The sequence below is a fragment of the Pelmatolapia mariae genome, linkage group LG17 (assembly GCF_036321145.2).
Source record: "Pelmatolapia mariae isolate MD_Pm_ZW linkage group LG17, Pm_UMD_F_2, whole genome shotgun sequence".
Taxonomy (NCBI): Eukaryota; Metazoa; Chordata; class Actinopteri; order Cichliformes; family Cichlidae; genus Pelmatolapia; species Pelmatolapia mariae.
In genome coordinates this window covers 16,372,152-16,396,452 of record NC_086242.1, presented here as the reverse complement: position 1 = coordinate 16,396,452, position 24,301 = coordinate 16,372,152, and the positions used below count along the sequence as shown (strand labels likewise).

General features: G+C 41.5%; 1 protein-coding gene across 3 annotated transcripts in view; it reads right to left on the bottom strand.

Annotated features, from left to right (window-relative positions):
* pawr (PRKC, apoptosis, WT1, regulator) overlaps window positions 1-19,184 on the bottom strand; it is a 76,532-nt gene extending 57,348 nt beyond the window's left edge. The window contains exons 1-2 of one of the 3 annotated variants that reach the window (XM_063460323.1): window positions 19,037-19,184; window positions 18,102-18,804 (exon numbers count right to left, since the gene is read on the bottom strand). In XM_063460323.1, coding sequence (XP_063316393.1) covers window positions 18,102-18,668 — 567 coding nt within the window. In that variant the 5' untranslated portion in view covers window positions 18,669-18,804; window positions 19,037-19,184. The remainder of the gene's footprint in view (window positions 1-18,101; window positions 18,805-19,036) is intronic. The other 2 variants (XM_063460324.1, XM_063460325.1) reach the window with 2 other exon arrangements.
* Between the last annotated feature and the right edge of the window lie 5,117 nt (window positions 19,185-24,301).

The window sequence follows — 24,301 nt, the reverse complement described above, 5'->3', positions numbered from 1 at the left end:
AGGGCTATTAGAGCTGTGGAACCTCCCTTAACCTGGATAAGGCAACACAAAGGGGGATATGAATAACAAACGTGACTGAAGACTGCAGATATCAGCTAGCAACAGTGCCTTAGAGAATACACAGGCGTGTATTGACAGAAGGGGGATAATGGTCTTTTAAATAAAGGTTTGTGCATTCCACGCTGGCTTGTCAACTTCCTCTGCTGAGAAGCATTAATTAGGGCTCTACTACACTGGCCCTCAGGCAAAGAGACCTGATCTTCTGTCCTGTTCTTCCTCCATGGTAGCAGGTAGATTTACTACATCCTCACCCTGCTTCTTTCTCAGCTCAAGCCTTTGCCCATGGAGAGGATCACCCAAGAAATTTGCAATAAAGTCTGTGGGGCTTTCAGAAGCAGCCTGGAGGTCTGAGTTGAGAAAGCAGAGAGGGAGCGAGAGCCTGGTGTGAACTCACTCCCCTGAGCCGAGCCCTGTTTGTTATTCATGAGAATGCTGGCTCTGCTCATGAGGCTCTGGGAAAATTATACTGTGGGCTCGGACAAATGAACTGGTCCTCTCCGGCGCATGACAGAAACGGGCGCTGTCCGTCGGCAGTTCTTCCATGACCCCGCGCCCTGATGTGGCTTATCTTGCTCAGCGGAGTAAAGAGAAAAGAAGAGGGCTGGATTTGGTGCGCGCATGAGGAGGGCGAAGGAGAGCGAGCGGGTGAATTAGTTCAGTATTTTCAATAATAGATATCCTTGGAATAAACCCAACTGCTCATCAGTTTGGGGAGGGGGGAGCAGGGTAAGTGCGTTCAGGCATGCCCTGAAGCCAAACCCAAGCCCAGAGAGCCTAAACATAACTACACAAACAGATTTAAAATAATTACTTCTGTTTATCTGCATTTAATGTCAGCATCATTACATATTTTAACGCTGTCGCACAAAACGTTCATCCAAGTTTTTAAAAGGCGAATCCAGTACTTTATACAGCTTAGGTATTCAGTTTCAGCGCCTGCCACATAAAAACACAAGCACAGACAGCTGATTGAAACCTCTTAATTTTTCAAGGCTAGAGCTCCTTATCTGCTCTTTGAAGTGTCACTTGAGGAGAGAAGGGCAGTTCTAATGCTTAAAGAGAATGAGAGTGGCAGGGCTTTGCATGCAAATGAAGAAAGCGGCTAGAAAACACAGCCAGATTAATGGAAAGCACGTCAGTCCAGACAGCACACGGCGAGTCCCGAACTAACTCTCGAGACTTGCCCATTAATGTCTGAGTCCTGCTGGAAATTATAAATCAAACATAAAATTGGACAGCCAGAGCCTTGCAAATTAGCCTTTTCCACACATCCAAAATCGTCTTTCTGATCAAACACTGCCGGAGGTGTCGCGATGGCTTCTGTGCAAGGTTGCATAACAGCACAAGCGATGTAATATTATGTAAGGGATCTCCAGAGGGACATCAATCACCATTATAAATCACTTTCCTCTGAAGGCGCTCGAGACTCACCAGGATTTTCATGGTAGGCGTTCAGAGACGAATACACAAGAAAGACACATGCAGCTGCATGACCACAGTTTAACCTCCTCCTTTCTGCACACACGCACATGGCAGACCCCTACTTAAACAGAGCGCCTCAAAGCAGACAGTTAACATCTCAACAGTGGAAGGAGAGCGAATGACCGATAAAGCTGGCTGGCAAAACGAGAGGCAAGTTTGTTACTTGTTGTGTAATTTGGATCTCAAGTCTCAGAAACAGCGGCAGTTCCAGTTACCCCCCCTTTTCCCAATAAGTAAAAAAGAAAGAAAGAAAGCTAAACAAAAATAAAAATAGTTTGGAACACACAAGCGTAAGCCTGACAGCCGGTATGTGAATGGCCATTTCGCGAGGCTACGTCGCCACAATCATCACAATGTTCTTGGATTTGCCACAGGTCCCAGTGGAGCTCGACTTCCAAGCACTGACATCAGAAGCCATATTTTCTCACGTCAAAACTTCCTGTTTAAAAGAACATTTCCTTCCTATTCAAAAGTAGTTTTAAGAAAGAGATTTTACTTTGTAGGAAAAAAAATAAATTAAAAAAAATTGAAAATTGTAGCCGATAACTGTGCATGCTAATCATCTTTTCTTTTTCAGAGTCATACATTTCCAACACAGATAGACAGCATATACAGGGGTTTTCCCCTTTGGATCACAAACAGCAGCAAAGTCATGATAATTAAGTGCATTTCTAGGCCGGGGGCATATTGTTGAGTGCACCTTGCTTGCTTGCTGGGTAACATAATCCTCAGATATACAGTATTGGAAACCGTTAAGGCATGTTTTGCATTCCAGCAGAAGCGAGGCAGGACCATTGTGTACAGGGGCCATTGTGTTTGTCTGCTGGCAGACACCACACCAGACCGTGAGTCATGCTAAGCAAAGTCTGAACTCCCCACCAGCAGCTAAAAGCGCAGGCTGGGAAAGGTTATGGCTCGTTCACCACACAGACTTTAAATCAGCTCAAAATTCAAGCTTGGTTCACCTTTACACCTGACTACCAAGACAGAAGAAGTACATGAGCCTGGAAATTAAAAACTGGCTGTTAGGACAATAGACTGCAGTTTGTTGAGAAGTGGTCCGCGATGAGATCATGCCACTGTGAAGAGGGAAAAAAAGAAAAAAACAAAAAACAAAAACAAAAACCTCTAAGACTACAAAAGAAAAAAAGAAGAAGAAAAAGAAATTCAATTTCACATGTCAAGCTAGCTACATCAGCTACATGAGATGGGTTCCCACTTCAAGCCTGCAGACATGATTGAATTTTAAGGTTAGGTGTTTTTTACATTAATATCACCTCCTGTTCTTTTGGAGCAGGGTTGGGGAACAATTCTTCTCAGATTCTCAGAAACCTCACTTTAACTCTTTACCCCTTAAAGGCCACTAGTGGTAACCCTTGAAGCTCTTTTCTAAAAAGAGGGGCTTGTGTCATTTTTCGGACTTGCTCCCAGAACAAAATTACTGGGTTTGCACGAAAGGTTAGTGAGTGTGGTCTCTACTTATGCATCTACCCTTGGAAAAACAGGTAAATTTATTGAAATATAGTGAGGTGACAAAAAACAAAACAAAACAAAAAAAACCAAAAACCCACACCTACAAACTTTTTTTTATTTTATCAAAGTGGACCCAGTATTTTTTTTTCCATTTTTTTGTTTTGGTAAAAGCTGCTTTAATGCTGTTACTTTGAACCACAAAGGTCACTAAATAACTCCAGGATACCTTACAGCTCCAATCTGCATTCGCCTAAAAATGTGACGCTCCTGCCTACAGCTCAATTTTGTGATAAGGCAGGTGCACTTGGATGCAAACATCATGCCTATTGTGAGAATCATGAAGCTCCTACACAAAACGCTGAGTTTACATTCAGGGATTTCTCAAATAATTTCCAGGAGAACATGCCAGGCTCTCTCTCTCTCTCTGGATAATATTGAGGCAACTGTTTGCACTTGATTGGGTGACCTTTGAGGCTGACACGAGGAAGATAAATCCAGCCCTGTGGACAGAGAGCGCTGGTGACACCGACCCATTCATCGTGCCCCGGACAGCTCCACATTTAGCTACTGGACCAGCGGTAAAAAACAGGGAGGGAGAGCGAAAAAATAAAGATGAGGAGAAAGAGAGGGCACACAGGCCACACACACACACACACACACACACACACACACACACACACACACACACACACACACAGTTATACCTCATGTTTACTTATGAGCTTGAAGCCTGAAGTCGTTAGACGCAAACAAATGGCGGTGCATCCATGCAGGCTCGAGGACTGATTTGCTAATGAGCTGTTTGAGGAGATAGCCGAGGACAGCGGGGTTTTTATTAGAACTGGAGAAGAAGAGAGAGCAAAGAGAAATAGGAAAATAAACCTGAAGGGTACAGAGGCCAAATACCAGAAGAAAAATGAAATGCAGAAAAGAAAAAGACCAGACAGAAAGCAAAACAAGGAGCTGCTGGTGGAAAAGCGGGATTGGCTGTAAAAAGCAAAAGCATACAATCAACCTGGATGGCTTGTGATGAAAATCCAATCTGTCACACTGAAGAGAAGTTTCATTGGCTATGAATCTTTTAGGAGGCCATCAGCGCCACAGGCAAAGGTTAATACCCAGAGAAGGAGAGAAGCCTCAAAGACACCTCGATGCTAAAATCTGCCACTCTGACAGGCTTCAACTAAAAGAACGACTGAAACGTGTCTGCAGCCGTCCATTCAACTTTCACTCAGAGGTGTTACGGCCAGACGCCAACAAGTAGAAACCACTAAATAAAGCTATACTTTTTAATCAATAAAGATATAGCTTTTAAAGAACAAACATAGGGGTCTCAATTATTCCATTGCTGGGATCGGCTTGGCGCATAGTTTACATCACCGAGCCTGGTGATGCAAAATTAAAGGGGTGAGCGCACAGACCCCTGAGGAAAATAACATGGAGGAAATTACATGGTCTGTCTGCACTTCACTGAGTGTCTCATAACAAGTGATTGTCTTCTAGTGCATTGCAAATCATGTTTGTCAGCAGTCCTCAGTTAGTGGGAATGGAGTGAAAAGCCCCGATTTGTTGATACTTTTTTGAAAGTATCACCTTAAAAAGGTTTTAAATTTTGTTTTCATATTTTTAAATATTCACTTTATGGTTTAAAGCATCGTGACAACTCATCAGCCTGATTAGACGAGAAAAGAGAAAGATGATTGGTCCCGGTCTGTGAAGATCGGAGATCAGAGTACAAATCACGGCGTCTACATCCCGCTCTGTGCCGTGACCTTCCTGTCCGATAATGACAGGCATCTTAAATTAATTTACCCGACATGCTTTCTGTGTGAATTCAGAGAGCATGTTTGTATAACACAGACACAATTTAACAGTGGCAAACAGATGTTTTAGCTGCAATATGGAGCCTGTTTGTCATAGAAAGAGGGGAAACAGACAAACAGAAAAATTGACTTGAAAACAGGTTACCAAAACCAACATCAAGAACAATCTTGCCCAATAAGCACAAATGACGTAGTTACTGAGGTGGGGTTAAAAGCACCTCGGACAAAACAGCTTTAGCAACGTCAAAGAAAAACACAGCAAAGGTCGATATGAATCCGACATACCTCTGATGATTCATGCTGACATCATGTTTAAAGAGAGCAGAAAGGCCAAGAAGTGACGCAAATCTTTTTCCTCCTTTTTAAACAGTTGTCGAGTGTGTCTGACAGCGTGTTGGTTCTACTAAAAAAAAGAGCGAGTCTCATCCCAAGTCCAAAGTTCAAAACACAAGGAGAATGGATATGACAAAAATCCGTTTTTCCCCACCAAATATTGCCAACGCCACAGAATCGGACCTCTGCACTCTACCAAGAAACCAAAGGTGACGAGGTCGGCACAGCTGTCTCACAGCAAGAAGATCCTGGGTTCAAATCATGCTGCATGGAGTCTCTCTAGGTAATCCAGCTTCTTCCCACAGTCCAAAGTTAGGTTAACTGGCAATTCTAAATTAGCTGTAGCATCAATTTGACTGTTAGCCTGTCCATGGTGTAACTGTGAGAGTCTCTGCTGTGTGCTGCTGATAGTCCTTTGAGTTATTCTGCATGTCTCAGAGTGGACACTTGGGTTCAACATCTTGCTACATTACTGCAAGTACAGCACAAGTTTCCGCCAAGCGTTTATCCACCTAAAACCAAAGACAGCTGAAAAAAGTCACCCCCAGAACACCTGCTCAATCATTACTCATCTAGAAACAGTAGCAAGATGCTTCAACCTCTTCTGGTGATGGTGGGTGAGGCAGGCTGGGTCAGAACACTGGCAACAAAAGCCGACACGTCGGCGGTAGGAAAATGTCATTAAGCCAATTATGGTTATAGTCATCTCATAGAACACATGAATCCTCTGCTTGTTGGTCAAAAGCCTTCACAATCAATTAAAGAGTGCTGCATGTAAACTGAAAGGGATCGAGAGGATTTCTCTCTTCTGTTAGGCAAAGACCAACTGTGATCCATCTTTCTTTTCGGTTAGTGGACCTGCATTCATGTCGGCCAGTCTAGATGCATTTATCAAAATATTGCTAAGAAGTCATGACGCTTTATTCCAGAAACTGTAGTTGAAAACGCAAATGTTTGTTTGCATGTCACTCCACAGTATGGAAGTTAATCAATATGTAACTGGAATATTCATAACCACTTTTTTACTTTGTGTTTGTTCAATGATTATTTACCTTTAAACTAATGTCTTTATTGCTCTAACAAAATATGCATTTTATAAATTGTGTGGCAGAGTGTTTCCTCCATCTGGAAACTCTCCAGTCTTCCTGATTATGCTTCTCATTTTATGATAATTTTGTTAACTGTATAAATGCCTATACTGCAGCTTAGGCTGTTAAATATGAGGCATTTTACTGTGTAAAAACAAACAAACAAAAAACCCCCACACAATAGTCCCCTTCAGTTCATAAAAGTTTTAGTTTTTTACGATGGTAGCAGAACACTTTGGTGGCCGAGCTGTGCTCAAGTTCACTGTGGTGAAAACCTTGAAAATATTTGCTCATTACTCACTAAAGCAATGCATCCAGCTATTAACTGGCTGGTCTTACAAACTGTACCGCATACTTTAACTCTGAGGGCTCAAAAAAGAAGAAAAAGAATGCACACTCCATGTCTGCATTACACAACAGACCCTCAAAATAAAGTCTCAAATGTATATTTTCCAAGTCAACAAGAGGAGAGCCTTTTGTAAGTAGCATTGCGTCTCAAAGTGGCACACTGCCTTGGTAAACACAACTGTACACACACGTTCAAGAGGATGTTCAAACACAAAGACACTCGAGCTTCAAGGCAGAAGCATGAGAGCAGGTAAGGCCTTCTTTCGTCTGAAGCCAGTTTCTGGCTTCTCTCTTGTGGAGGAAAGCTTAAAGATCAAGGCTTCATGCGTTTGGCAGTTTAGAGCCACATATTTATTCAATTTCAAGGGTTCAACTGCATGCATTCCTTGCCCTTTCACTGAGCCATGTTTTCAATACTGTGTCCTTTTGAAGTGTGACTTTCTGTGGCCCGTGTGCAACTTTTCAAACAGCCATGCGTCGGGAGAATATCCTTCGCAGCTATCTGACTTTCAGTAGAAAGTTGAAAATTAATTCAATCCGTTGGTATTTCTACTGCAGCCAAAATTACCACATAAATCCTCACACAACTTGTTCTAATAAATCTTATTTGTTTTTATTCAAGGGCAACCCGTGTGCCAAGAGCACCACTGAAGTTTCATATTAAAATATGCATTTTTGCAGTTCTGTTTATGAAAATTAAGTTTGTCCTCTTTGCGGTGAGAAAAGATGAGAAAACCTGCCAAACAAAGCACTGGTAAGACTTGAAAACCTCATCCTGTTCAGCAGCATTTCCCCATCTGACTCCTCAACTTTCCCTCTTAAGCTCTGCAAACCGTAATCATGTTTGTCCATCATTTGTGGAGTGCAGGTTTGGTCACACGTGTTAAACCAGCTCCTCTGATAGCAGCGATGTTCACAGAGCAGTTTGAGTGAGTCCCGTGGTGACATAACCCAGAGGCAGTGCGTGAAACCTGTTAGACTGCAGACAAAAATCAGCCTGTTAGTGTGCATTCACTCATGCAAATATAACTGAGGCTTATTGTCCCCAATGCAATAAAACCACAGCGTGAGCAGAGCTATGGCTGTTTCTGGTTGAATCGTGAATAAAGCTGGGCTCAATTTGGTCAAAGTGTACTTTGATATTTTACATTTTAAATCTTTTTGAGACTGAAGTGATGAGATGATAACAAAACCTGCTGAAAGGATACATTACTAGTTGAGTCTTTGGCATCTGAAAGCTAACAGAGGTGCAACTTTACACTTGCAGTTAAATCTTTAACTTTGAGATCCACTGCTTCCTTAATTCCACATTCACAGCAAAGCTGCTAACAATTCTGGGAGTGCTTTTAACATCCAAGAACTGTTCTGGGAAGTTTTGCAAAACATAAACTTGATGATTAGACTTTTCTCAAACTATAAAAACCAGAAAGTTTGTTGAAGATTGTGCTGAACTTTTAGCAACTATGTGCAGTATTTCCTCTCTGCTTTTATGTCAGTGTCTGTGCTATTTAGGCATTTTTTTGTAAATACCTAGCTACACTAATAAGGTCAGTCGATAAAAAAGAAAGAAAATTGAAAGATGACTAAACAAAGTAGCATGAAAAATTCAGATCCAGGTACTCAAGGCAGGTTTAAACAAGTAATAAGAGGTCTTTAGTTTAGCCCACTAATATAAAGACCTTTTATTACTTTGATATTCTTTAGCCAACTAAAATGAAGGCATTTTATTACTTTTAAAAACCTGCCTCGAGTACTTGGACCCAGATTGTTTGTTCATAATCTCTTCATTTCTCTTTTCACCATTATTCTCGTCCATGTGCACCATTAACACTGATTTTTTTAACATTTTTTGCAAACCTTCCTCTGAGGGCGAGTTGGACTAACTGTTTGGACACAGGTTCTCCCCTGTGCTACAACCTGTACAGTGGTCACCCAAACATCGAGGGTGCTGCACAGTCAACCTCTTGGTGACCGACTGATCACTACAAATGCTGCAGGTTGTCCCTGACAGAAAAAAAAAAAAATCAATGCAATTACCAAGCAACCACCATTTTTTTCTAGTCACGTGGAGGTTGTCGACCCATTTTTGCTGTAGTGTGACTGAGCCTTTACTGAATTCTCTAAGGTACATAAGAAACGGTACAAATAATTATGCAATCAGTATTACAGCACATGCCTGTTTACATTTTTCCATTGCTACTTCAGTTGGAGCTTGCATCAGTTTGTATGGCGTGATTAAACATCATGTTAGCTACTTTAACCTAATATCAAAAAGACCAAACAACACTGCACAACTGAACTGATGGAATGTAAAATCTGTCCATTTAAAAAGAGACACTGCATCTCTCCTAACTTTAAGCTAACATTGAACCGTGCAATACATACGGGAAAACGTAGTCTGAAATATCTTGTCAATGTAGAGCACAGACCAAAGGATTCAGAAGCTACAAAATGTGACCCAGACTCTAAAATAGAAGAGAGTGGGAAAGGGAGGTTGGGGTCTCCAAGTAATTCTACTTTAATGAATACAAACAGACAAGCTCCCAAATGCCTACACAGAGCGGCCTGATTAGGGCTGACTCACAAATTCCCCACAGTCGTCAGCAAACACACAGGAATGTCCGACAAGTAGGTTACAAACTGCAGACGCACCAAGTCACAACATTCGCCTCCTCGTTTGGTCCCCAATTTCGTTTCTTAACACCCCCTGCTAGGTTAGCGCTGTGTGTGTGTCTGCATGTGGTCAAACCAGCGAGATCCCCTGCAGCAAAGTACATAGTGATCCCCAACAACTACACAACGGAGGGAGGGGCTTGTTTCTAAGAAGCGGAAGCATGAAACAGATTATCGTTTATCTGTGCGTGCCTCCACACACACAAAAACAAAGTGCATTTTTATACACTGCATGCCAGTTACTGCAACACACACCAGATCTTGTTTGTTTTCTCAGCTTAAATGCTGGTAATGAAGACAAAAATAAAGGAAATGAATTATGACAGAGGCTCTGCAATCCGCTGATATAACTGTCAAACAAAAAGGTGCAAAATTACTGAGTAAAGAGAGAGAGACGTGAACTTTAAAGCCAAAACAATGTCCCGAACCGAAGGTCAGATGAGGACGAGGCTATTCACTCTGACATCGTTTTGCGCCTGCAGAGAAAACAGTCAGGATGGATTCTGTTAAACACTTGCATGGCTTATGGATGGTGGGTACTCAGTTAAACGGCCTTTACCACATTTGACCAGTACAAACGCCACACGATTGATCATTTTCTGCTCTATTCAGCAGCTTGTTTTGAAATTCCAGGCTGACACGAATACAACAATGCGTCAATTGATCGCAAACTTCTCCATCCTGGATATGCGCACACTCAAGAGTTAAAGATTAGCCAGAAAGATGGCAATTATGTCACTCAAGAAGTAGCAGAAGACTCTCAAGCAGAATCAACACGTTTCACTGTGTGTAAAAACAAATCTGCATCAGTGGACATCAGTGCTGAGGCTGATTGTATCACCTACATCTGATCACATTTGTGAGAAAGTTCAGTGAGGTCTCAACTTATAGCCGAGCCAGCCTCCAGGCAAACATGCAGGATGGCTTTCACCTCACAAGATTTAGACTAATTCTGCATGACTGTGCATTCCTGTGCACGCTGCGCAGGGGGTATGTCATTCTTCAGTAATAATCTACAAAGTCCCTGAACCCACATAACTAAAGAGCAGTGACCTAGATAAAAGACAGTTTGAACTTTGTGTGCAGATTGCAGCAAAACTCCAAAAGTAAATGTCAAACTGAAAAGGCGAGTGATCTTTTAATGTCTGGAATGAACATGCTACAACGGGATGGTCCAATTTTTAGTGACATCTTGCAGTTTTAAGTCAGTCACAATTCTTGTGTTTTTGTCCCTCTCAAGCAGAGTGAAACTGTCATGTATGGTCATTTATGTAATTATATATGGCAGAATTTACAGTCGTACAGTGCTTGATAATCCAAGATGGCTCTCCTACCAGTAACGATAGATGGATGGTTTCATATAAGGTTGTAATTTTACTTGCTTTGTGACCTTTTTTGCCTCCATTTGCCTCTTCAAGAGAGTTTGAAGTTTTATCCCGTTTTTGAAACCAAGCCCAAAATCTCATAACAAATGTCCACAATGTACTCTCTGGTAAGAGTTTACATTCAGTTAACGGCTGAGCTGAACGTACCAAAATAACAGAGTTTACTTTTTGTTAATCATCTAATCAAGATAAAGCAATCAGTCCTGTGGTAGACAAGAGTGTTACACCCTCCAAGCCAGGGGCGCCAAACTCATTTTACATCGTTGGCCACATATAGCCCACTTTGATCCCAAGTGGGCTGGACCAGTGAAAATATCTCATGGAATAAATCTGAGATATTTTAATATATGTATATTAAAAGAAGTGCAATTTAAAACATCTCAGTTTTTCCACATGATAAAGAAATGCTGCTTTGGCCCTAAATTTTAAGACGTATGTACATTTACAGAATACTTCTGTTAGCTCATTGAGCTCACCATTCTGCAATTAAAAATCTATAGTTTTTTGCTAATTGCAAATACATCCTTTTTAGCTCTGTTTTTTGTGAACCTGCTGTTAAAAATCAAACATTTCTATAGCAGACAGTGGAAAAACAGGAACCTTGTTATTTAATGGTTTATCCATTTTACAAGTGTTTATCTTTATCAGTAGGAAAGGCTATAAAACTTAAGAAAACGCAGTTTAAAGTGTAAAATGAATGTCCTCTTTCACATTTTCCAAATCCAGATTGAGCTAGTGAGCCAGTGGGCCAGAATGGCCCCCAATTCTGGCCCCCGGGCCTTATGTTTGACACCGCGGCTCTAAGCAAACTAAGGAGGGGGGGACAAAAACAAAAAATCTATTTGGAAGATTTGTTGATGCCCCGGTTGTACGAAAAAGCTCATGTGGTTTCTTTACACCCATCTCCTAAATGTAAGCAGATATGAATCAGTAGCAAAGTGTTACTGCCGTCTGTTTGAAAGTAGACAAATTTATACACTCATTCTACTTTCAGGACTTTAAACATTCTGTTTAAAATCCTTTTGGTTTCTTTTAATGATTTATCAATGATTTTAACTGTACAAACAGACATAAATTCTCTGACCAAAGACCAAGTTATAAAATGTATACACACACACACACACACACGCACACACACACACAAATACACACACAGTAACATTTCCATCTCACAGCCCGTTTAACACTGATCTGATGCCTTCTGACAGCATAATGGCTGCTCACCTGGTCAGAGGTCACTTTAATGGGAGCAAGCATTTATGTAACAGTCTTACAAACTGAGCTAACCCACGTGTCACAGCCCATTACAAGGGCGCTGTGTGCTTTATGTGGTGTTGATAGGTGCCTGGTGGGTTGGTAAAGACTTCATCGTGGAAGCAGATCAGCTCTTTCCTTCCTTTGCTGAGGCCACAGACAAGGGCTTTTGTAAACAATTCAAAATGCTCTCCTTGGAAACTGGTGCTTCTCGCTTGGAGGAACTTCACTTTTGCGAACACGTGCTTTAATTAAACAGGTTAGCATTCCTGCTGTTCAACCAACAAATGAAAAGGAGGAAACAAAACACCCGGCCCAAATAGCCCAATGCTTACCTAAGCCTATGATAAAATCCCTGTGGTATTTACTGTGATGATGTGACCTTGTTTGGAGAAGGTTTTAAACAGCAAGCGAAGCACACTCCACCCCATGCAAATTTACATTCTTGCATGCTTTTGTCCAGCTGTGAACTGAGAGCCTTTAATAAGCAAACTACTGCAGACTTTAATTTCTACTGTCAGTTTATTGCAGCTTTAAACTTTAGCCAACTTTTTTGTGCCTTGCATTTACTGAACTGCACATTTTAGGTCACTTCAACTATAACAGGCTTGAAGAGCCAAAAGTAAAAGATTCTTTTAAATTTAAAGCTTTAAATTCTGTTTGTGGCACTTTGCATTCATTTGCACAAAACAACCAAAACTTTAGTCAAAGAGAAATATCAGCAACTTTCCCAACTTTGACTCCATTTGTTATGCAGATGAAAGATAACTCAATGGTCTTGGACTGCAGCTGGCAATGACCAGATAACTTGCATAGCAATTATAAACATATTTTCTTAATTGCTTTTAAAAACAGATCAAGGACAAGAACATGGACCTGGAGTTTGCCCAACTCACTGGAGAGGCAGCTAAATAATACTTAAGACTGGCACATTAGTAAACTGCCCACCCTGTAAGGAAGGAAACATAAGGACCAAAGCTAGCCAATTCACTTAAACTTTCAAAATAAGAGCAAGGAAATTGTCCGGCAGTGAAGTGTGCACTCAAGTTTTATATGCATTGATTCTACAGAGGAAAGAAACTTTATAGATATTTTGTCACAATTCTCATCTTGATTCGTTAACTGATTTTTATGAACTTTTAAATCTGTTAAATGTCATTTTCTAGCATAAAAATTATGGCTTTGATCACCATGGTGATGGTGATGATGGCGATGTTGTGCTGAGCAAAAACTGCCTATTTTCCTTGTAATGTTTTATAAGGTCACATCCTCTATTTTCAGTTTTTCCACAAATATGTTAAAAGAAAAAAAAAAACTGCTGATCTTCATCCATTCTGTGAAACCAATTTTAAACATTTTCTCTGCATCTGGATTTGGGTTGGAAGGAACCAAACGTCTGCCCTCAGCATGGCCCTTCTCCAAACTTTCACCCTTCAATGAACTTCACCAAAGAACAAAATGGAGCAGAAACTAATTTGGGAACAAACAAGGCAGGGGTGTTTGAATTTAAGGTATTTGCTGATTAATGTCAGTGCAGACTGTATCTGTGAGAGCAGATGAAAGAACCGATGCCAAAACTCAACTGTGCACGAGCCCAGTTTGATTTGCACCACACTGCACTTCATATACATTTATATACACTTTATCCTGAAACAGTTTTATTGTGTATCCTGAAACGCACATGGATTTTTGGTGAAATTTCCATGTGGAAGGAATGCAGATGAAGTTTCTGAATAGACTGCAGCTCGCTCTCCGTGAACTCTGTGCAGCTCTGGATGCCTGTGACTGATGTGCTGATTAGCTCAGTTTGAGGTGTGTCCTTTTGTCTGCACCATTTTTAGTTCTCAGTAATGTGTCATGTGATGCAAACACAAAATATCTCTGTGTGTTTTTCCACATATTCACAACAGGTCTGTTGCTAAACCTGCATTTGCTGCTGGTGCCATTTCACAAGTTGCTCCTGACAGGTACTTCTGGCACGTCACATTTTAAGAATTTCATATTTTCTCATTATATTCCTATTAAAAACAGTACACGGGCCTTGCAGTACAAAAACTGTATTTTTTTTTTACCAGCTAACTATATTTGAATGACTTAACAAAAGCACAATTTAATTTATCAAAATACTGACGCACTCTGTGCATTTCTTCTGTTTTGTCTGCAGCACACAATGAACTACGGTCACGTGAAAAAAAAGTTTTGGCAGTTTGTAGAGCTGGAACATTCAGGTGTGAATGAACATAATGTCACAATTTTCCCAGGAGTGGGCGTCCCCACAAAGTCACACCAAGGTCACACCCAGACTGTGCAATACTCGGAGAAAATAATAATAATAATAATAATAATAATAATCATCATCATCTCAGACTCTACGCGCCTCAGCATGTAAAACATTAATCTTCGTGACAGCCAAGAAAAAGACGGAACAAGTATGGCTTGTTTGGAAGAGTTGCCCTCTTTTTAAATCTTTAGTTTAGCATTTATTAGTTTCAGTGAAGGAAGAGTTAAGAAATCTCAATCTTAATAAGCAGATGCTTCCCTTATCATTTCATAATTGTTGCACAGGTGAATTTGGCCAAACTGACTAGGATTAAATCGAAAGACTAGTTTTGCAAGTGCATAATATCATTGTAATGGTTCTTTTCAGCCATTTTCAGTTGAAAACACATTTTTCCTAAAAGCTATTTTAGTTAAATTTTATTTAGTCATCTCTGGTCCGTGTGTTAACAGGTTAACATGAGTTTGTATGAAGCATAAAGTGTATTAACAACCCTGTGGTGTCACAAATAACTAGGTTAAACAGGGAGCCCTCTTGTCTCCTGTATCATCCCATCACCAGAGTGTTAACTGCGTGAGCACTCAGCCCAGCATTGCACCTTAAACCTGTTGACCTCCTTTTCAGTGACGCTGTAGACAAATAGCTGCGAGGGGCCAGATAGCGCCACGCTCCCCAGCAGTGTTTGTGGAGCAGACTCAGTCATGTACATGAAACACAAAGTTCACTGGCTGGAGCGGCAGACCACAACCTCATAACTCTCAGAGGTCATTAATTTTTTTAAAAAGCAACGGCACAATGAGCGACATGACTCATCACCACAAGACTGCAGGCAGCGTGACCTGATAGGAAATGTGCTTACATCACAACCCAAAACATTTTAAGATGAGAGAACTCACTGAATCTAAACTCTTGTTTTCGCATTCCTCAGACACATACAATGTGCTGTGCAGGTCAAAGGTCAGCATCGGCAACAATGCCCTCGGACCCGCAGGAGTGAGCAGGGTGAGAGAAAGGAGACACCGTCCCGGATCGCTGGACGAGGTACTGACTGATGCAATGCAGAGCTGGGAGCTTTTATCGGGCCATTATGGCCTCAACAGGCAGAAGATTGGGTTCCCAGGATGCTATGAAATCCCGCTCAGCAGCTATTATGCTGCACAGAACGAGTGGGGAGATAATCCCAGGCATCTCTATTCACACCTGTCCACTAATATTCACATCACAAAGGCAGCTTGTGTGAGCAAGTCTTCATTTGCATAGTTTGGTCCCCCCCCCCCAACAGGAGGAGAAAAGAGAAAACTTTTCACAAAAGGAGTCCATCTGCCGGGCAACCGGTTTCTGGATTTTTGTGTTTCCATCTGTGTGCAAAGCTCACAGGATCTCAAACCATGAGATAAAGCTTCCATAATTAAAGCTGGATTATAAAACTTACATTTGGGTAAACATTACTTTTAAATGGTGACACAATGCCAAAAAACTTAAAATATTAAGAAGAATATTAAACTAAAACAACAAAAGCACTAAGTTTTTTTCAATACAGATAAAAAGTAGGAGCTGGCGTTACTAATTCATCAATAAACAGAACAATACAACATCAAAAAATTTAAATTTTATATTTTTTGTAGAATCTGAGTGTTATATTTGAGTTAATGAGGTATACAGTAATTGAAAATTGCAAATCTTTACTTTTTCCTGAAGGGGTTACTGCACCAGAGGCAGTGCAGGATATGACTTCAAACTGCAACTTTAGGAAGTCTGAAAATACTCAAGACAAATTTAAGATGCTGGAGGTTGATTATAGGAGTACACCCTTTAATGGTGAACTCAAACCAGGCAAGCGTGTTTAAACCAAAGTCCAGTTCAGTAACGAGCGTTTATGCTTCATCGTGCTCGGTTCAGCCCACTAAAACAGATGAGACTGGGAATGGTTCACTGAACTCAGGCGCGGTAATCATCTGGTTTGACTGCACTTCCTTAAGACGAGCTGCTTCCGTGAAGTATGACTGAAATGTGATAAATACATGAAGGCAGATGAGAGCACTGTACCCAGAAATAAACACAAAAAAGCCTCAAAGTACAAAGAATCATGGCGTCCTCTGATCTGTGCACGAGCGCTTTTCTTTAACTGCAAGAAACGTGACAAATGCATTTACATAACTCTGACATAGCTGCCAAACAGATACGATCGTCTAAGCTGGTAACCGCCTGACCCTGCTGACCTTCTGAATAACTGGCACGGGTGTGCGAAATCATCAGAGACGTGTCAAAATGTCCCCGGGGATGCTCCTTCGAAATCACCGGCCTAACTATAACACGAAACACATGCATTAATCTCATGTTACGCAGGTTTCTGATTGCCTGACTTGAGGAAACGTTTGGCTTCCCATTCAGGAAATCTGTCACATTATATTTACCAGCAGAGGCACTTCAGCAGCTGAAGACAAAAGTCAAAGATTGATCTTTGGCTGCCTGCAGTCACCTGGGCTGTAGGTCTCCATTTGATCACCGCTAACGGAAGATAAGCGGAACAGTTTAATCACTGTTATCCAACTCCAGGTGACGACGCTTGACAAAGTATGATGATCAGAACCTACCAATCAGAGTTGTGGAGTCAGATGATTACAAATGCTTTCAGCAATGAACCTTTTTTTAAATCTGCAGAGTATTTGTCATTTTATTTAACAAATGTAGTGATCTGCCTTCAGCTGTTCATAATTAACTTTTAAATAACAATTAAAAGCGAACATTAACAGGAATTGCAAGGCGCTGACAGGAATTAGGGTATGTAAATAGTTTACAAGCACACTGGGCACAGTGTTGGATTGCAAGCACATCAGCATCACCATAGCACCCAAGTCTAGTGCACAGACAACCTGCAGTTTCTTTCATTGGACACTTAAAGCTGAATTCAAAACCAGCAGGTACGTCCATCTTTTATACTCATACTCACTATACTTTTAGGGATAAGGACCTGCCTCAGGAAGTTCTACAAACTTTCTCAGACCACAGCACTTCCACTTCTTTCTCCCTCTTCCCCACTCACACAAATCAGCTCACCACCTCATCAGATCACCTCCTACCTCCCCCAATAATAGACGGTTCGCCCACTTTACTACATAATGAGCTGCCTATGGGCTCGATCTAGCATATCTGGCGCAGCCCAGAGTGCTGAAGCCCAGCATTACAGCCTGGCTTGTGACCAGTTTTCAAACGGCTTTGCTCGGCACTGCTGAGCACCTAATAACAGGATGTGAGGCTCCAACTGACAGGCTGGTCAAACTCCAAGTTGTGCTGCCCCAGGGGCATATTGTTCTGGGTGGCTATCAAATAGGAGAATGAAAGGTGGTCACAGACCACTTTGAAACACATCAGAATACCATCCCCTTACCAAAAAAGAAACCAACAAAAAACAAAAGGGGAGGCATCTATTCCGAGAATTTCTGTGTAATTTGAGTGTTTTTTCAGTGTTGGCCAAGCTTCATATCAGAGTTCCTGCATGTGTCTGAACCACAGGAATCGGCCAGGAGTGCGACATGATTCAAATCCAATAACAATGAATGTGCAGCACACATACACCTCCACCCTCCTCTCCCACCATCTGAGAACTGCTTTCATTTCTCTCCAGCAGAGGCTCGATTAAACCAGACACATGTATGGGAGGAATTTGGAGTGTAGGAAGGCAAGTGGTGTTCAAGTGCAACACACAGAAGCCACTATTTCCTTACAAAAAATAAAAATGCACAAGCATCAAGCATCCACCTATTTCCACATACAAGAGGGTAACTTTCACTAATACTTTTTTGGGAATACTTTTATTCCCAATAGAGAAAAAACATGACCAATCCCAAAATTATACCCATTCTGATGCTAAGGTGAATCTCTGCCCTCTTTTCCCCCGACTCACCTCATTGGATGGTATGTTCACGACACCTGTGGATCTCCTCTTTTCCCTTAACTTCCTCTTCTCGATCTGTCCTTTCCCCTTCCTGGCGCTGGGCCCGGTGCTCTTCTTCTCCTTGCCCTTGCTGCTGGGTGACGGGCTTTCCTTGTCACTGTCGTTGCAAGCCATGGGAGTAGAATCCTGAGTCTTCTCTGGCTGAGGCAGGGCCTTCTTCAGGTTGCTTCCCGGCGTGGCTGAGGGTGCCACGGGGTGGTGCATTTCCTCCTCGGGCCTCTTTAGAGAAGTGCCAGAGGAGGACCGAGCAACCGCGTAGGAGGAAGGGTGGCAGTTCCCAGCGGAGGAGCTTCGGTCCGGGTTGCCGTTGTTGGTGAACTCGGTGGCCGAAGGAAGAGGAGGAGGAGATGGAGGAGGAACGGCGTTGCGGCTGCTGTTTGTATTGCTGGCACCCAAGGGAGTACCAGTGGCTGCGGCAATGTCCCCCAGCATTTTGGCTCTCATTTTCTCCCGTTTTGCCTTCCACTCCTCCAAAAAGTCCGTCGCGGCGCTTGACTTGAATCCGCCTGTGGCCATGATCCCTTTTTTCTGATAAGTTCAAAGTCGAAGGGAGGAAAAAAGTAACTTAAAAGTTGGAAGTTGATATGAATTTTCAGCTCTCGGTCTCCGTCCTAATTGCACCACATTCCTCAAGTGATTAACTCGGGAGCTGCTGAAAGGTAGAATGAAAATAAAGTCAGGACAAGTAAACTTTCAGCTGTTCATTATGGAGGTGTTTTCACCTCCACCTCGCGATACTCAGCGTGCAGGACGGGTTTTGTTTAAAAAGAAAGTTTACAGAGTCCGTTTATCTCTAAGGTAACTTTCCGCCCGAAAGAAGAAAGTCAGAGTGTGGAGAAGTTGACGAGAGAACAACAAAGGTATAAATTCAGGTAGAAACTCACCTGAGTGGAGCTGTCTCGGTCGCTGAACTGCTCTTCACGGTCCAACCAGGTGTGCCCGAGCTGCTCTCACATGAACTGCTGTAGTCTGCGGAGCTGGGACCCGCCGTGCTCGCTCTGCCCCTCTGAAAACACCGGCTTGAATCCCGAAAGTCCGCGAACACTTCCGACTAAAGCCGAAGCAGAGGAGGGGCGCTGTGTAATAACTCTTTACTGTTCCCACAGGTGCTTTCGGGTTTAAGGTCATTTGTTAAAGCTTTTACAATACTTATCGGCGATATTTCCATAAAGATAAAGGTTAATATAGTTAATTATTTTTATCATAACATTTCTGTATTTTCATGCTTCCTTATATGTAAGTTGTGTAAAGTGTATATGTACAAAGTTTCAAGCAGCTCAGATTCTTTTATTCTGCTTGTATATATTTATATCTTTTTTCAGTTTTAATTCTCATATTATTATTTTATTTATTTATTTTTACAATTGTTTCTGTTGTTTTTAAATCACCAGCTGGTTTATTTATCTAATTTTGTATGTGGATTATTTTCTGTTTGCCATTTGTTGTCATTGCACAGGGGAACATATTTCTTCACTGTGAATATGACAATAATTTTCTATAATTTTGAAAAGTATTTATCTATCTATGTTACAAAAAACTAGCCAAGACCAGAAAATGACTGCAAAGCCCTCCTTACCTTTGTTTAATAAGTGTAAAAAAGGAAAGGATTGGTTCCATTGTCGGTTAGAAATTTGATAAACATTTTCATTTGTATAAGATCTGCATTTATGCTCTTTAGATTAGCTTTGGGGCCTTTTTATTACCTTGCCGTAAGAAGAAAAAGTGTAAAGAAGAAGCATTTTCCCCTTTGATGAACCACCCAGTTACAAAAGCATGATTAACTGCTTCGCAAGAATAAGGGCAAGGTCTGCTGTCATAACATGTGCATGCGCAATTAACAGTGCAAAAGCAACAACTCTTCACATGTACAGTTTCTTTTGTAATAAACATTCGTATTTTACTTCTTTATGATCCGAACACTGTCTCTAGGTCTAGAATTCTGTTCACCCCTGTGTAGTTCACCACTCAGCAATCGAAATTCATTTTTTGCAATTTCATTGCTGTTTTCATACTTTTTTTTGGCATCAGTTGGTCAAATTGGACCCTCTGGTGGGTCCAGACGTGTCCTTGAAAATCCATCCACTCCTTGCTTTAAGAGCTTTCTGTAATTCACTGAAAACTTTCTATTTTGCTCTGAGAGTTGAGTGGAAGTTCGAGACCTTGAAAATGTGATTGTTAAAGTCCCCGTACACCTCTGCGGCTCTGACTTGTGTCAACAGCAACAGTGTCGCTGATTTCACGTCTTCAGTGGCCCTTTGATATTTGCACAGTCACAGCGCAACACTTCGGCACAAGGGCATTTCTCAACAACTTCTCTCACGCAGGTCCCACAGAGTCCCTTAGGCACCCGATAACTCACCCAACCAGCTCTGATCAGATGAAAAACCTGCTTTCAGGGAAACTTGATCCCTGGGTAGGGTGAGGGCAACTTTCGATGACTGAGCAGTTCATTTCATCTTTTTTTTGTTATGACTTGACAGTTTATAAGAAACGTGCGCTGCTCAAAGTTGAAACCTCGTTGACAGCGGAAAACTTCACTTTAAAAATTGACACGCAATTATATCTGTACTCAGTTGTTGTTCTGAAATATCTGAGTCCTCAAAGTTCTAAATAAGGCTTTCAGTAGACAGAACACATGTTTGATAACAATAATAAACCTCCATTACATTAAAAAAGAGCAAAAAATTTCAATCTGAGATCTCAGAAAGAGCTTTTAAACAGGGATATCACATAACTTAAGCTCTATGCATTTAGACCTGTACACACGGTCACGATGACGTGCTGAAATTCAAACCGAGCATCAGAGTGGGGAAGAAAGATGATTTCACTGACTTTGAATGCAGCACATTGTTGTTGGTCTGAGTATTTCAGAAGCAGCTGTTTTCCTAGGATTATCCCATACAACAATCAACAATCTCTGAGGAATGCTTCCTCAGTTTTGTTGAATCGATTCCATAACGAATTAAGGCAACAAACAAAAAAACGGGTACCGGCAACATGCACCTAATAAAGTGGCCAGTGAGTGCATTTAGGGAGTTGTTTTGATGCAGTGTCCAAATTAACTAAACTTTTTATGATCATAAAAACTGCGTTGATGATTTCTGAGCCCAAATAAGTCTCAGGATTGTTTACCATTTCTTAAACATCACAAACTAACACAAGAAATTCAATTTCAGCTTAGTTTACAAAAAAAAAGAGCAAGATTTCAGTTACACACTGCATATGTGGCTTCAGCAGATTTTCATCTAAATACTAAAGTGGGTATGTCTCAGAGTCTCAAATTTTCTTCTGAACTTACATTCCAAGTGAGAGCAGTGACGCATCTTGTTTTCCCTTTTCTCCCGAGAACTGTGCTTGTGAGGTGACAGGTTTGTGATTATACACCCCTTAGAGGCAGGGTAAAATCAATAAGACAATATTCATCTTGTAGTTGCTCGACCAATAAATAATCCACAGTCACAGCATAAAAAAATCCTGCGGATGATATAACTGACAGCTCGCTGGTTTTCCATTCCCTCTGATAATTTCCTGATACATGGACAATATTTCTAAGATAGCAAAATGCAGATGTTTGTAACCTGAGATTGAAAAGGTAAGCCACAAGCAATCTTCATGATTTGTGTTTGTAGCTTTTTGTAAATGATGCGGATATTTTTATGCGATTACAGCCGTTTCAAACAAAAAACAAGATGAGTCCCAAAGAGTAAAGATTGGTTTCAGGTGAGTAAGCTGAGCTGGGTCTGTATTGTAGAGTGGCTGTGGAGCAGGTTGCTTCCTAATCAGAAGGTCAGTGGTTTGATCCCCAGCTCCTCTGGTCTGCATGTTGTCCCAAATGCATTTGCGCGTGTATGAATGTTATAGTTAAGAAAAACAAACAAAACAACACAAATGGGTGAATAAGGCTTGCAGTAAGAAAGTGCTATGAGAGCTCAAATAGAGTAGAAAGGCACTATATAAGCACCAGTCCATTATTCATTGGAAGTAACATAATTACAGTTACTTAAATTGCCCCAATGAGCTGTGACACATCAGTCTGTGTTGCTATGATGATTTTATCTCTGTGTTTACATGAAAAAGCAATTAAAATCCATCCATTCGCTTCCGCTTATCCTTTTCAGGGTCGCGGAGGGGCTGGAGCCTATCCCAGCTGTCTTAGGGTGAGAGGTGGGGTACTCTCTGGACAGGTCGCCAGTCTGTCGAGGGCTAACACATAGACAAAGACAACCATTCACTCCCCCATTCACACCTATGGACAATTTAGTGTTCCCAATTAACCTATCCCCACTAACTGCATGTCTTTGGACTGTGGGAGGAAGCCGGAGTACCCGGGGAGAACCCACGCAAACAGGGGGAGAACATGCAAACCCCACACAGAAAGACCCCGGCCTTATGTTGGAATTGAACTCAGGATCTTTTTGATGTGAGGCAACATATTCACATATTGTTGGTGTTCACTGTCTTGCCTGATGACACTTTGGGACACATACGGAAGGAGCTGGGAATCAAAGCCACTGATCTTCCCATTAGTGGATGACCTACGCTGTCTCCTGAGCCACGGCTGCCTGACTTCACAGAAACAGGCCTTGGGACTTCTTTATGAAACATCTTAAGGTCTGATCATTGCTTTCAAGAAAGGTGCTTCACAAATCCAGTTTACTTCTACTATTAGTGCACAAAGAAAATGCCAGAGAAGCTCTCTTTGAGGACGAGAAGTGCAGTGACAGTTTTATGAGGGAGTCAACAAATGATAAAACTGTTTTCAAGCTCAAGCACAAACTCAAAACAAGGAGTTAATATGATGGGAAGCCGCACGACAGCTACCAGCTCATTAAAATACAGCAGGTTTTGCAGCTTTCAGTCGAGTCTATGTATAACTTTGTTTCTAAAAACAAGTCCCAAAGACATCATTATCATTTCAAACCTGTTCTGGAGTTCTCCTGCATAATGAGCCGAAGTTGGAGGAAGTATAATTAATACAACATCCTGCGAGTCATTGCAGCATGCTGTTGCAAAGCTCCGTTTTTATTACTCTGCATTGCATTCCAGTGATATTCCAGCCACGTTCATGCCATTACCCAACTGTACAAGCACAGGTTTCTCTGCGTGCAGTGATTTAAAGCTGCTATAGGTGCTTACTGTCAGGAACCTAATTTCATGCTATGTTAATAGCTCCATAACTCACCTGTGCTGAAGGATATGAGCCTATTGGTGTTAGATTTGTGTGCGGCCAGCTTGCTCACAAGGGTGCACTAACTTTAAGGGAAGTTTACCATGGATACTCAAATGTACATATCTGAAATAGATTGGCTTACATGTTATTAGTTCGGTGTTTTTCTGCCATAAAGAGCAAAAAATGTGACCTATCCACGTGTCTCAGGAGTGAGAGGGAGGCCAGGCATTCAGCCATTATCTCTGCATGTGCTAACCCTGGTACAGATAATGAGAAAACCTGGGTGGAGCATGGGAGTGAGGTGCCTCTCCTAAAAATAAACCTTGATCTATGGACTCGGGTCACTCTGCTGCATATTTAGCATATTTCTGTCTGCTGTTGAGGAGGGGGAGAAAAAAAAAGAATGAGGAACGGGGGTGCTTAAAGGCTGTTGCTAAGTGTTTCCTTTCATGCCAACACAAACGCTGCTGTGCAACTTAAATGCCCAATAGCATTCCAGTAATGCATTACCGAAATAGCCAAGCTCAGGCTCTGTATATAATGAACACTGAATTTGTATTCAAAGTACCCAAAGAAGACTCTGAGAGCTTTAATAAGTGGCCCTATCATGCATTTTGTAACCCATAACACATTTATGGTAAAGAGGAATAAAATGCAGCGCTCGCTAGGCTGTAAAATGAGCAGTGCACGTAAAAATATATTAAACATAACAGTGTGTAATAGCCACTCTTGCATTCACACATTTTCATTTATTTGACAGTAATGCTGCAGTCAGGAGCTATTAGGTGGGTAATTCTGTAGCGAGCAGACTCAATCCGAGTTCGCTCCCCCATGAAATTGTTTGTCCAATGTAAGGAAGTATTCACGAAGTGTTTCTCCCAAGCCTCCCAGATGTTTGCACACAGATGCCGAGTGGGCCAGGAGTCCACAGAACAGGGGATTTTCACAAGAGAAAGCCTGAGAAATATTTTTTGATTGT